Raw genomic sequence first — 15000 nt, 5'->3', positions numbered from 1 at the left:
ATATCAACATATACACATATACATACACATAAAGACATACATATATACACAGATACATATATATACTTGCTTCCTTCATCCATTCCTGGCGCTACCTTGCCCCACAGGAAACAGTATCGCTACCCCCCTGTTTCGGCGAGGTAGCGCCAGAAAAACAGACAAAAAAGGCTACATTCGTTCACACTCAGTCTCTAGCTGCCATGTGTAATGCACCGAGACCATAGCTCCCTAGCCACATCCAGGCCCCACAGAACTTTCCATGATTTATCCGAGACGGTTTGGTTCAGTCCATTGACAGCACGTCGACCCCGGTATACCACATCGTTCCAATTCACTCTATTCTTTGCACGCCTCTCACCTTCCTGTATGTTCAGGCCCCGATCACTCAAAGTCTTTTTCACTCCATCCTTCCACTTCCAATATCGTTTCCCCCTTCTTGTTACCTCCATCTCTGACACATATGCCCTCTTTGTCATTTTTTCCTCACTCATTCTTTCCATATGTCCAAACGATTTCAGCATCCTCTTCTGTTCTCTCAACCACACTCTTTTTATTGCGACATATCTCTCTCACCCTATCATCAGTTACCCGAACAAATCACCTCACACCACATATTATCCTTAAACATTTCATTTCCAACACATCCACCCTCCTCCGCACAACCCTATCTATAGCCCTTGCCTTGCAACCATACAATACTATTGGAACTACTATCCCTTCAAACATACCCATTTTTGCTCTTCGAGATAACGTTCTCTCCTTCCACACATTCTTAATCACTCTCAGAACCCTCGCCCCTCCCCAACCCTGTGACTCACTTCCCCTTCCATTCGATGCTAAGGCCAGTCGTAGATATCTAAAACACTTCACTTCCTCCAATGTTTCTCCATTCAAACTTACATTCCAATTTACCTGTCCCTCAACCCTACTGAACCTAATAACCTTGCTTTTATTCAAATTTACTCTCAACTTTCTCCTTTCACACACTTTTCCAAACTCAGTTACTAACTTTTGCAGTTTCTCACTCGAATCAGCCACGAGAAACATATCATCGGCGAACGACAGGCCTTCTCATCCCCTTTCTCTAAAACTCTTGCATTTACCTCCCTAACCACCCCATCCATAAACAAATTAAACAACCATGGGGACATCACATACTCCTGCCGCAAACCGACATTCACTAGGAGCCAATCACTTTCCTCTCTTTCTACTCGTGCACATACCTTACATCCTTGGTAAAGACATTTCACTGCTTCTAGCAGCTTACCTCCCACACAATATTCTCTTAAGACCTCTCACAAAGCATCTTCAACCCTATCATACGCCTTCTTCAGATCCATAACTGCTACATACAAATCCATTTTACATCTATTTTTCTGATTCTCACACATATTCTTCGAAGCAAACCTGATTCACATCCTCTGCCACTTCTGAAATCACACCGCTCTTCTCCAGTCTGATGTTGTGTACATACCTTCACCCTCTCAATCAATACCCTCCCATACAATTTTCCAGGAATACTCAACAAACTTATGCCTCTGTAGTTTGAACAGTCACCTTTATTCCCTTTTCCTTTGTACAATGGCAATATGCATGCATTCCACCAATCCTCAGGCACTTCACCATGATCCATACATACATACATTGAATATCCTCACCAACCTATCAACAACACAGTCACCCACTTTTTTAATAAATTCCACTGCAATACCATCGAAACCCTCCGCCTAGCCGGATTTCGTCTTCCGCAAAGCTTTCACTACCTCTTCTCTCTTAACCGAACGATTCTCCCTGGCCCTCTCAATTCGGACACCACAACGACCAAAACACCCTATATCTGCCACTCTATCAACAAACACATTCAACAAACCTTCAAAATACTCACTCCATCTCCTTCTCACTTCATCATTACCTGTTATTTCTTCCCCCCTTGTTATTACCTCCCCATTTGCCTCCTTCACCGATGTTCCCATTTGTTCTCTTGTCTACGTGCGTTATTTACCTCCTTCCAAAACATCTTTTTATTTTCCTAAAACCTAATGATACTCTCTCACCCCAACTCTCATTTGCCTTCTCTTTCGACCCTTGCCTCCTGCCGCTTTCTTTTATACATCTCCCAGTCATTTGCACTCCTTCCTTGTAAGTGTCATTCAAACACCTCTCTTTTCTCTTTCATTAACAACGTTACTTCCTTATCCCACCACTCACTACCATTTCTAAGCTGCTCTCCTCTCACCTTTCTCATGCCACATGCATGCATCTTTTGCACATGCCATCACTGCTTTCCTGTATACATCCCATTCCTAACCCACTCCCCTCACGTCATTTCCTCTCACCTTTTGCCATTCTCCACTTCATCTCTCCTGGTACTTCCTCACACAAGTCTCCTTTCCAAGCTCACTTACTCTCACCACTCTCTTCTCTCCAACATTTTCTCTTCTTTTTTAAAAACCTCTACAAATCTTAACCTTCGTCTCCTCAAGACAGTGATCAGACATCCCTCCAGCTACCCCTCTCAGTGCAGTAACATCCAAAAGTCTCTCTTTTACACGATTATCAATTAACGGTATACTTATGTAATTCTCTCTTTTTAAACCAGGTATTCTAAATCATCAGTCTTTTCTCAGCACACAAATCCTCGAGCTCTTCACCACTACCTTTCTCAACACTAAACACCCCATGTGCACCAATCATACCCACGACTACCACATTACTCACCTTTGCATTTAAATCATCCATCACTAATACCCGGTCTTGTGCATCAACGCTGTTGACACAGTCAATTAGCTGCTCCCAAAACACTTGCCTCTCATGATCTTTCTTCTCATGACCAGGTGCATAAGCACCAATAATCACCCATCTCTCTCCATTCACTCTCAGTTTTACCCACATCAATCTAGAATTTACTTTCTTACACTCTATCACACACTACACAACTCCTGCTTCCGGAGTAGTGCTACTCCTTCCTTTGCTCTTGTCGTCTTACCAACCCCTAACTTTACTCCCAAGACTTTTCCAAACCATTCTTCTATTTTACCCTTGAGCTTCGTTTCACTCAGAGCCAGAACACCCAGGATTCTTTCCTCAAACATACTTCCTATCTCTCCTTTCGTCTCATCTTGGTTACATCCACACACATTCAGACACCCCAATCTGAGCCTTCGAGGAGGATGAGCACTCCCAGTTTGACTCCTTCTGTTTCCCCTTTTAGAAATTGAAATACAAGGACGTGAGGGTTTCCAGCCCCGTGCTCCCGTCCCCTTTAGTCGACTTGGCGAGTTGAAAACTGAAACATCATTGGCTTCACATCCACTTTAAGGTGTTAGTGAGTGGAAGGAGTTGGATGATCCACTTTAAGGAGTGACATGTATATGAAATCCACGTCATGCTCAGTATAAATGTCTTGCAGAGAACAAGTGCTGAGGAACTCGCTCATCTATATTTGATTTGCGTCAGGGTTCATATGGACGTCTGGCGTCCAGAGAAGACAAACTGTGGTCTGTGGTTGGTCTGCAAGGGAAAGCCGTGTCTGGTACCACTAGCACACAGCAAGAGGGTGTTAGGCTATAAGTCAGACCACTCAGAGACACAGATTAGGAATTAAGGCATCAGTTAGACTACCTGGGGACATAAGACAGGTATTGCGGCATACGTTAAACCACTTGGAGGCACAAAGTATGTGTTAGGACGTTATACAGATGACCTTTAGATAAAGCGAAGCTGGATCATTATTCATACCACTTGGGAACGAGCAGTAGGTCTTGAGGCATTAATTAGACCAACTAGAGAGACAGACTCCGTGTTGTGGCAATTGTTAGAACTATCAGAATTGGGCATTACTCAGACCACTTGGAAACTCAAAACACCTGCCAGGATATAAGCCAATCACCCTAGAGACAAAACAGACGTTGGGGCATTAATAAACCCACAAGAAAATAGGTAACAAGAGAATAGGTAACGAGTGTGACAACTTACAGACGAAGGTCAGGTGTTGCGATATTAGATTTACCACTTGAGAGAAACATATCGTTTTATTGTGTTAGTTAAACGATATGGGGACACTAAGCAGGCATTGTGGTAATACTCAGGCCACATTCAGACGATGAGCGAGAACTGGGTCATGAGATGTACTAATGGGGAGGAGATTCTTGGGCATTGTTTAAATCACATTGAGACGAAAAGCAGATGTTGGGTCATCGGTTGGATCACCTGATTGCTTAAAGCCGGTGTTACGGGGTTGGTTGGACCACTTGGTGAGGATGAACTGGATGCTGAGGCACAGTAGATCCTTAGCCGACGGAAGGTAGATGCTGAGGTGTTAACTAGAGTCGCATGGAGAGACGGGGAGTTGACGCTGAGGTTTGTGTTAACTACAGGAAAATAGAAGTGTCGAATCTCAGTCGGCCCAAGTGAAAAGAAGAGGCAGTGTGAGTAGTGGGTCCGCCTTTTGAGGATTCTTCATCCAAATGGTCCACGTCTTGTCCACGACGTCGAACACGCCTGTTGGGGACAGACACCATAATTCAGTTTTTAGGATAAATGATGTGAAATGTTGTAGCAACTGGTTGTTACTGTCGCTGAAAATACTGAACAAATTGTTATAAGGGCTTGATTATTTCACTGTTTACCATAAAACATTTCAGTCCGAGGAACCTCTCTACGAGATAAAATGGTTGAAACAATGTGGAAAATTCTACCTTTATCATGTATTAAGCAAAAAAAAAAAGAAAGAAAGAAAAGAATTTCTAACTCTTGTGAGTGAGTGCACTGTGTCTCCCTCTGTCATGACTGACATTTGTATTCACCAGGGAGGGTGACACTACCAGCCTCATCTTCACTTCACTCTCAAAACTGTGTCTTTACTAAACCCTAAACTTCACTACACCCTCGATACCACTGGCCTTTGATCCGACCCTGGCTTATCTTCACTACCACACTTCTTATCCTCAATACACTACATCTTATCTGCACCATCATCTTCTCATCATTTCTGTCTTTCGTATTTGTTCGCCGTTTCTCGCGTTAGCGTGGTAGCTCCAGGTACAGACGAAGTAAGAACCTTAATCGCTTACAGCCATTCTCCAGTTGTCTTATTAATGCACTGAAACCATAGCCCCTGCCCACAACCAGGCCCCAGTCCACTAACAGCACGTCGCCCCCTGTATATCAAATCGCTCCAGTTCACTCTATTCCGTGCATACCTTTCATCCTCCTACGTCTTCAGACCCAGATAACACAGAATGATTTTCACTCCACTCTTCCACCTCCAATTTGATCTCTCCTTTCTCCTTGTCTCATCCACTTCTGCCACATATATTTTCTTCACCAATCCCTCCCTCATTCATTCTCTTCATAGTTCCAAATCATTTCAGCACTCCTCCTTCAGCTGTCTCAACCATACTCTTTTTACTATCACACATCTCCTTTACCCTATCGTGATTTACTCGATCAAACCTACCCGCAGCGAATACTGTCCTCATACATTTCATCTCCGAGCATTTCCTCCTATCTCATCGACAGCCCATGCTTCACATCTATACATCTTTGGGACTATCATACCTCATACATGCCCATTTTCGCCCTCTCAAATGACTTATCTTTCCGCTCCTAAAACATTCGCCCTGTCACCCACCCTGGAACTCACTTCTGCTTCTATGGTTCCATTCGCTCCCATGTTCACTCAGTGTTATCTCAAACACACCATTCCCTCCAATTTTCTCCTTTCAAACTCACAACCCCAAATGTCCTGTCTCTGCACTGCTAGATCTAATAACTTGTTTTTTCACATTTGTTCTCAACCTTCTCCTTCCTCACACTCTTCCAAATTCAGCCATCAACTTCTGCAGTGTCTCACTCGAATCTGCCGCTATTGCCGTGTCGTCAGCAAACAACTGACATCCCTCCCATCATCCCCAACCCCTACAGATTGCATACCTGCCCCTCTTTCCATTACCCTTGCATTTACGTCCTTAATTACCAATGAAAATTGAATAGCTATGGTGACATCACACAGACTCACCTTCGCCAGGAACCACTCATCCTCATCTCTACCGACTCACACACACGCCTTACCTTCTTGATAAAAGCTCCTCGCTCCCTTTAATAGCTTTCCTCCCGCTTCATATATTTGTAAGACCTTCCACAAAGCATTTCTATCAACTTTATCATATATCTTATCCAGATCCATAAATGCCACATATAAATCCTTCTGTTTCTTTAATTTTTGTCATGCACATTTTCTAAGGCAAACACCTGATCTGCACAGCCTCCACCACTCCTACATCTACAGTGTTCCTCCCCTGAATGATACTCTACATGTTACCACCCTCGCAATCACCTCTCATCCATTCACCTTACCACGTACACTCAGCGATTCGGACACTCACCTTGTCGCCTTGGCACTACTTCGCCAATCCTCAGGCACTTCACCATGATCCAATCATACACTGAAAATCCTAACTAGCTATTCACAACACAGTCACCAACATTCTTAAGAAATTCAAATGCACCGCCATCCATTCCAGCTACCTTGCCAGTTTTATTTTTACTTATTTGCAAGGCTTTCACCAAGTTTTCTTTATTCATTAATTATTTTCCATGACTCTCACTTCGTATACCTCCCAGACCCAAACACCCTGCATCTGCCACACTATCATCAAATACATTCAACATTGCATCTTCACTTCACCTCAACTCTGCCTGTTACCACCTCCCATTTGCCCCCTTCACTGAAGTTTTCACCTGTTTCGTTTTTATCACTTTCATCATTAACCTCCTTCCGAAATAATTTACTCTGAAGTTTTCTGACACTCGCTAACCCCAACTCTCATTTTCACTCTTTTTCAGCCCCTGCCCCTTCCTCTTGACCTCCTGCCGTTTTCTTTTGTACGTCTCCCAATTTCTCGTACCCTTTCTCTGAAGGTATTCATATACACCTCTCTCTTCTTTCACCACCAACCGTACTTCGTCATCCCACCACACTACCCTTTTTTACCAGCCCACGTCCCACCTTCCGCATGCCTCACACTTTTCTCGCACATGCCATCACTGTTTTCCTAAATACCTCCCATTCCTAACCCACCCCCCCAACTTCGTTTATTCTCCCCTTCTGCCACTCTACGCTCAATATATCCGGGTATTTCTTCACATAAGTTTCTTTTCCAAATTCATTCACTATCATACCCTCTTCTCATTCATATCATTTCTCATTTCCGAACACCTCTAAAATTTTTTTTACCCTCTCCAGACATCCCACCTGCTGAACCCCTATTAGCACATTCACACCCAATAATACCAGAATAACATCTTCCCTACTCATCGACATATACTGTTGTATGTCTTCCTTTTTAAAACAAATAATTTCTAATCAGTTCTTCTTCAGCTGACAACTCCACAAGCTGTTCACCATTTCCATTCACCTTACTGAACACCTCATGCCCCCAATTATGCTCTCAACTGCTGCATTACTCACTTTCGCATTTAAAACACTCATCACTAATACCCAGGCTCTTCTATCAAAACTGCTGACACACTCAATATGCTGCTCCCAAAACACTCGCGTCTCATCTTTCTTTCGTGCATAAGCACTATATAATCACCCATCTCTCGTAATCCTCTTTTATCTTTACCCACATCAGTCCGGAGCTCACTTCCTTACACTCTTTCTCATATTCCAACACCTTCTTCAGCTGTGGTGCTACCCCTTCCTTAGCTCTCGCTTTATCACTAATCTCTGACTTTATCCCTAAGACTTTCCTGTTGGTGTTGACAGTGGCCTCCTAGGGTGGTACTACCGTCTTGACTCACGAGCGTTAGTGGTGCCCCGAACCATCTTACACCCTCTATGCTAGGATTGCTCTCTTGCTTTCTCTGTCATCAAAACGGGACTACCTGACTATTCCTACCATCTTACAAACACCATACAACTGCTCAAGCCTCACTTAGTTTCTTCATATATGTTCTCTTGCCATTTCCTGCCTCTGCCCTCACTCCTCGACATCATTGGGTGCTAAGAATCTCCAAATTCCCGCCTGACTCTACTGCCAATGAGATGAAACGCTTAGACAGTGGTAGTACCGGCCCCTCACACGACCTTTTCCTTTCTGATAGAACTGGCTCTTTTCCTATTCACTATACCAACATTCGTGGTCTCTCTAGCAATTTCTTTTCCGTTGAATACCATCTATCGAGTACCCCTCCTAATATCTTACTTCTCTCTGAGGCCTAATTATCTAATGATGTTCTTTCTAACCCGTCTCAAATCCATCTTATAATCCCCACTCACGACTCAGCTTCATACATGGTGTCTGGACTCACTCCAACATCAAAACATCTGTTGGTCGCCTCGATGACCTCGCGTCCCCAAACTTTGATGCTATCTTACCCAAGGTCGGTCCATGAGACCGTGACGCCCTCACACCAGCAAGCCGAGATGCTCTCCCTTAGGGATTTCAACTTTCACCACAGGGAATGGTTGAATTGCTCTCATACGAAAGGTAGGGAGATTGAAGGCCTCACATCCTTTATTCCTAACGACCTAGAACAAATTATCTCCCACCTCACCAACATCTTTGACCGCTATGACGACACTCCTATTATTCTAGATCTGTTTTTCACCTTTAATCCTTCGTGCTGTAGATACACAATCTTGCCCTCAATTGGTTCATTTGACCACATTCCCATAAATCAATTGAAACGACTGGCAGCTTAACAAAGCTGACTGGAATAATTCTGACTTCCCTTGGGTATATTACTGTCTTTCATGTCATTATATATGCATTCTATGTAACTCTCCGCCAAACGCATAACAGAGATTAATGTTACGGAAACGGAAGCATTTGTCCCTTCTTCCTCCAAAACGGCCTCTTCTACCAATCCATAGCAAAACGCTTCTGTTCTGAAGCCATTCAGGCAAGAAATCAGGCACACTGGGCTTGGAGAAACTCCCTCCCCTTGCTCCCATTCAGCTTGTATCACTGCTTGTAATTATTTCAAGCACGTTGTCCGTGACGTCAATCGTCCCTTTATTGAAAGGAAGTGCGATAACCTCTCCTCGTCATCCACTGACAAATTTCTGGTCTTAAGCTAAGGACATCGCTAACAATATTTGTCTCTCTACCTCTTTCACTTTTCCGCTCTGAGAGAACCATAGCTGTCTCTCCCATAGACAAAGCGACTTTCTTTAGTTTCCGTTTCTCTTGGCTAACATCCTTTCACTCCCTAATGCTTTTCTTACTAATCTCATGTCCCTCGCCGTAATCTCTCTTGGAACTGTCCGAAAAGCGCTCATCTCTCTGGACACAAGGAAGGTTTATGGTCCTGATGTCTTCCATCCCCTGTGTACTGAAAGAGTGTGCCTCTGAAATTTCACCTGAACTTGCTCGTCTGTTCCGTTTCTATTTAAAAACCAAAACTTTTCCTTCTTCTTGGAAGCATGTGTTGGTAAGTCCCATCCCTAAGATGGGCGGTCGTTCTAACCCCTCTAACTATCGTCCTGTTGCCTTAATATTTATCATTTTCAAAGTCTTTGAATCCCTCCTCAGCTCCCATATCCTCAAACATCTTGAATCCCACACTCTTCTCTCTGATCACCAGTATGGCACCTTAAGGCGAGATCTATTAGCGATATTCTTTCCTATCTCACCGATGTCTGGTCATCATCCCTGGAAGACTTTAGGAAATCGTATATAGTTTCCCTTGATACATCCAGAGCTTTTGACAGGGTGTGGCATCAGGGTCTCATCTTTAAGCTCCCCTCCTTTGCTATCTTACTTTCCTCCTTCATATCTTGCTGTCTCTCTGACCGTTCTATCTCCACGGTTCTTGATGGATCAGCCTCTCCTTCCAACAGCGGTGTTCTTTAAGGTTCTGTCCTGTCTCTCTCCTAAACTTTTTCTCCTTTTTATCAGCGATTTCCTTTCTTCTACAAATAACCAACATCACTAATGTGCTGACGACTCGTTACTTCACTCCTCCACATTCTTCAGTTCTACTTCCTCTCTCAATCCATCTACAATTCGTTTCGACTCCACTTCGTAAATGAACTCAGACTTGGACAGGATATCTCGGTGGGGTAGACAAAATCTGATTAAGTGTAATGCCTCCAAGATCCAGTTTCTGCCCATCTCTATCGAAAATTCCTCACAGCTTTCCTCTCTCCTTCGACTGATCCATAATTCCACCTCTTAATGAACATACTTAGTATTACTGTAACACTCACTTTATCTTGGACACCCACATTATGGAAATAGCTAATTCTGTCTCTAAGCAACTGAGACTCGTGTTGAGGAATTTCTTTTCTCCGAATAGTTGTTCCTTTTATACAAAAGGCTGATCCGTCCTAGTAAGGGGTACTGCTCTCACATCTGGGGTTGTTCTATCTCTTTATACTTATTTGACAGAGTTGAGTCAAAAGTGGTTCATCTTATCAACACCAATACTTGGCCCACTTGCTCTGGTTCACTTTATCTCATCTGTAATTATCACTTTGGGTTTTGCTCCCGACGGCTGGCTGCTTGTGTGTCCCCACCACTAGTTAGACTACGCAATACTCGGCAAACTGCTGCGTCACATGGTTACTGTGTGGCAGTTGGCAACTCAAGGATGGGCCGTTATGGCAACTGTTTCTTTTCCTACACTTCGAAGTTTTGGCTCTGTCTGCCCTCTCATGTCTTTCCCAATAACTATGACCTGATACATTCTAAAATGCAGGTGCTTCGCTTCCTGTAAAACTCATACTTTCCAGTGTTTCATCCTTTCTCCCCGTTCCATTGCCCTCTCTGTATTGAAATCAAGGCTGGATTTGATGCGGACTTTTGACCGTGACTGGAACCTCCAACACCACAAGTTCTAACTGAACTTGGAACACGTTCAACGTCAGTACGTACTACACTACGCTATATATACACTACGTACTGAATCCTCACCAAGGTAATTTTAAAGATTCGTTTGACAATACTGGAACAGCAACTCTATTTCCTTTACTATATTGAATCCTCTCATCATCAGAACATGCTACATCATCATTGCATATTAGATATCATCACTTCAAACGCATCTTAATCCTAGAAAGATTCACTGAACCCTTGACAAACACATATTCATTTCATTCTCGAAAAGATACGACTACACTTTTTGGATCACAAAGGCCATCTGCAGTACACTCTCATCTTCACTTCACCTTCAACACCATACTATCCTAACCCTTATGGGTCAGGTCAGAGGCCGAGCCATGATACTGGACGATAGAAAACGCGTCCCATCCTCACTAAATTTACACATCCAAGAAGCTTTGGCCTTTCATCTGACCTTCAGGTCTATGGGCATAAACGAGTGCTTACCGCCATTACAGAATTCGAGGTGAACACCACACATTTTTCCAATAGTACGCCCTAAATATCACTGGCCTTTAACTTAGGTCAAAGGTTATCCTCATCACACTTACATCTTCACTTGGGTCATAGGCCTCAAAATGCATTAAAGATGCATTTGCTCTTGACCTTCACGGGTCAGGATAGAAGCTTTTTTGTTCTCAGAAAAAGATATATATATATATATATATATATATATATATATATATATATATATATATATATATATATATATATATATATATATTTATATATATTGATGGAGAGAGGTGGGTGATTATTGGTGCATATGCACCTGGGCATGAGAAGAAAGATCATGAGAGGCAAGTGTTTTGGGAGCAGCTGAATGAGTGTGTTAGTGGTTTTGATGCACGAGACCGGGTTATAGTGATGGGTGATTTGAATGCAAAGGTGAGTAATGTGGCAGTTGAGGGAATAATTGGTATACATGGGGTGTTCAGTGTTGTAAATGGAAATGGTGAAGAGCTTGTAGATTTATGTGCTGAAAAAGGACTGATGATTGGGAATACCTGGTTTAAAAAGCGAGATATACATAAGTATACTTATGTAAGTAGGAGAGATGGCCAGAGAGCGTTATTGGATTACGTGTTAATTGACAGGCGTGCGAAAGAGAGACTTTTGGATGTTAATGTGCTGAGAGGTGCAACTGGAGGGATGTCTGATCATTATCTTGTGGAGGCTAAGGTGAAGATTTGTATGGGTTTTCAGAAAAGAAGAGTGAATGTTGGGATGAAGATGGTGGTGAGAGTAAGTGAGCTTGGGAAGGAGACCTGTGTGAGGAAGTACCAGGAGAGACTGAGTGCAGGATGGAAAAAGGTGAGAACAATGGAAGTAAGGGGAGTGGGGGAGGAATGGGATGTATTTAGGGAATCAGTGATGGATTGCGCAAAAGATGCTTGTGGCATGAGAAGAGTGGGAGGTGGGTTGATTAGAAAGGGTAGTGAGTGGTGGGATGAAGAAGTAAGAGTATTAGTGAAAGAGAAGAGAGAGGCATTTGGACGATTTTTGCAGGGAAAAAATGCAATTGAGTGGGAGATGTATAAAAGAAAGAGACAGGAGGTCAAGAGAAAGGTGCAAGAGGTGAAAAAAAAGGGCAAATGAGAGTTGGGGTGAGAGAGTATCATTAAATTTTAGGGAGAATAAAAAGATGTTCTGGAAGGAGGTAAATAAAGTGCGTAAGACAAGGAAGCAAATGGGAACTTCAGTGAAGGGCGCAAATGGGGAGGTGATAACAAGTAGTGGTGATGTGAGAAGGAGATGGTGTGAGTATTTTGAAGGTTTGTTGAATGTGTTTGATGATAGAGTGGCAGATATGGGGTGTTTTGGTCGAGGTGGTGTGCAAAGTGATAGGGTTAGGGAAAATGATTTGGTAAACAGAGAAGAGGTAGTGAAAGCTTTGCGGAAGATGAAAGCCGGCAAGGCAGCAGGTTTGGATGGTATTGCAGTGGAATTTATTAAAAATGGGGGTGACTGTATTGTTGACTGGTTGGTAAGGTTATTTAATGTATGTACGACTCATGGTGAGGTGCCTGAGGATTGGCGGAATGCGTGCATAGTGCCATTGTACAAAGGCAAAGGGGATAAGAGTGAGTGCTCAAATTACAGAGGTATAAGTTTGTTGAGTATTCCTGGTAAATTATATGGGAGGGTATTGATTGAGAGGGTGAAGGCATGTACAGAGCATCAGATTGGGGAAGAGCAGTGTGGTTTCAGAAGTGGTAGAGGATGTGTGGATCAGGTGTTTGCTTTGAAGAATGTATGTGAGAAATACTTAGAAAAGCAAATGGATTTGTATGTAGCATTTATGGATCTGGAGAAGGCATATGATAGAGTTGATAGAGATGCTCTGTGGAAGGTATTAAGAATATATGGTGTGGGAGGAAAGTTGTTAGAAGCAGTGAAAAGTTTTTATCGAGGATGTAAGGCATGTGTACGTGTAGGAAGAGAGGAAAGTGATTGGTTCTCAGTGAATGTAGGTTTGCGGCAGGGGTGTGTGATGTCTCCATGGTTGTTTAATTTGTTTATGGAATGGGTTGTTAGGGAGGTAAATGCAAGAGTTTTGGAAAGAGGGGCAAGTATGAAGTCTGTTGGGGATGAGAGAGCTTGGGAAGTGAGTCAGTTGTTGTTCGCTGATAATACAGCGCTGGTGGCTGATTCATGTGAGAAACTGCAGAAGCTGGTGACTGAGTTTGGTAAAGTGTGTGGAAGAAGAAAGTTAAGAGTAAATGTGAATAAGAGCAAGGTTATTAGGTACAGTAGGGTTGAGGGTCAAGTCAATTGGGAGGTGAGTTTGAATGGAGAAAAACTGGAGGAAGTGAAGTGTTTTAGATATGTCGGAGTGGATCTGGCAGCGGATGGAACCATGGAAGCGGAAGTAGATCATAGGGTGGGGGAGGGGGCGAAAATTCTGGGGGCCTTGAAAAATGTGTGGAAGTCGAGAACATTATCTCGGAAAGCAAAAATGGGTATGTTTGAAGGAATAGTGGTTCCAACAATGTTGTATGGTTGCGAGGCGTGGGCTATGGATAGAGTTGTGCGCAGGAGGATGGATGTGCTGGAAATGAGATGTTTGAGGACAATGTGTGGTGTGAGGTGGTTTGATCGAGTGAGTAACGTAAGGGTAAGAGAGATGTGTGGAAATAAAAAGAGCGTGGTTGAGAGAGCAGAAGAGGGTGTTTTGAAGTGGTTTGGGCACATGGAGAGAATGAGTGAGGAAAGATTGACCAAGAGGATATATGTGTCGGAGGTGGAGGGAACGAGAAGTGGGAGACCAAATTGGACGTGGAAAGATGGAGTGAAAAAGATTTTGAGTGATCGGGGCCTGAACATGCAGGAGGGTGAAAGGCGGGCAAGGAAGAGAGTGAATTGGATCAATGTGGTATACCGGGGTCGACGTGCTGTCAATGGATTGAATCAAGGCATGTGAAGCTTCTGGGGTAAACTATGGAAAGTTCTGTGGGGCCTGGATGTGGAAAGGGAGCTGTGGTTTCTGGCATTATTACATGACAGCTAGAGACTGAGTGTGAACGAATGTGGCCTTTGTTGTCTTTTCCTAGCGCTACCTCGCACACATGAGGGGGGAGGGGGATGGTATTCCATGTGTGGCGAGGTGGTGATGGGGACAAATAAAGGCAGACAGTATGAATTATGTACATGTGTATATATGTATATGTCTGTGTGTGTATATATATATGTGTACATTGAGATGTATAGGTATGTATATTTGCGTGTGTGGACGTGTATGTATATACATGTGTATATGGGCGGGTTGGGCCATTCTTTCGTCTGTTTCCTTGCGCTACCTCGCTAACGCGGGAGACAGCGACAAAGCAAAATAAATAAATGAATAAAATATATATATATATATATATATATATATATATATATATATATATATATATATATATATATATATATATATATCTTTTTTCTTTTCTTTCATACTATTCGCCATTTCCCGCATTAGCGAGGTAGCGTTAAGAGCAGAGGACTGGGCCTTTGAGGGAATATCCTCACCTGGCCCCCTTTTCTGTTCCTTCTTTTGGAAAATTAAAAAAAAACGAGAGGGGAGGATTTCCAGCCACCCGCTTCCTCCCCTTTTAGTCGCCTT

The 15000-nt window shown here is 43.1% G+C and overlaps 1 protein-coding gene across 1 annotated transcript in view; it reads right to left on the bottom strand.

The window, feature by feature from the left end:
- t (C45 family peptidase tan) overlaps positions 1–15000 on the bottom strand; it is a 135439-nt gene that overhangs the window by 2702 nt on the left and 117737 nt on the right. The window contains exon 8 of the mRNA XM_071662787.1: positions 1–4500. This exon is cut by the window's left edge and continues 2702 nt beyond it. Within this exon, the coding sequence (XP_071518888.1) occupies positions 4397–4500 (104 nt within the window). The 3' untranslated portion in view covers positions 1–4396. The remainder of the gene's footprint in view (positions 4501–15000) is intronic.

This window comes from Panulirus ornatus, chromosome 6 (assembly GCF_036320965.1).
Source record: "Panulirus ornatus isolate Po-2019 chromosome 6, ASM3632096v1, whole genome shotgun sequence".
In the NCBI taxonomy this organism is placed as follows: domain Eukaryota; kingdom Metazoa; phylum Arthropoda; class Malacostraca; order Decapoda; family Palinuridae; genus Panulirus; species Panulirus ornatus.
The sequence above is the reverse complement of the archived record's forward strand: the minus strand, read 5'-3'. Positions and strand labels throughout refer to the sequence as shown.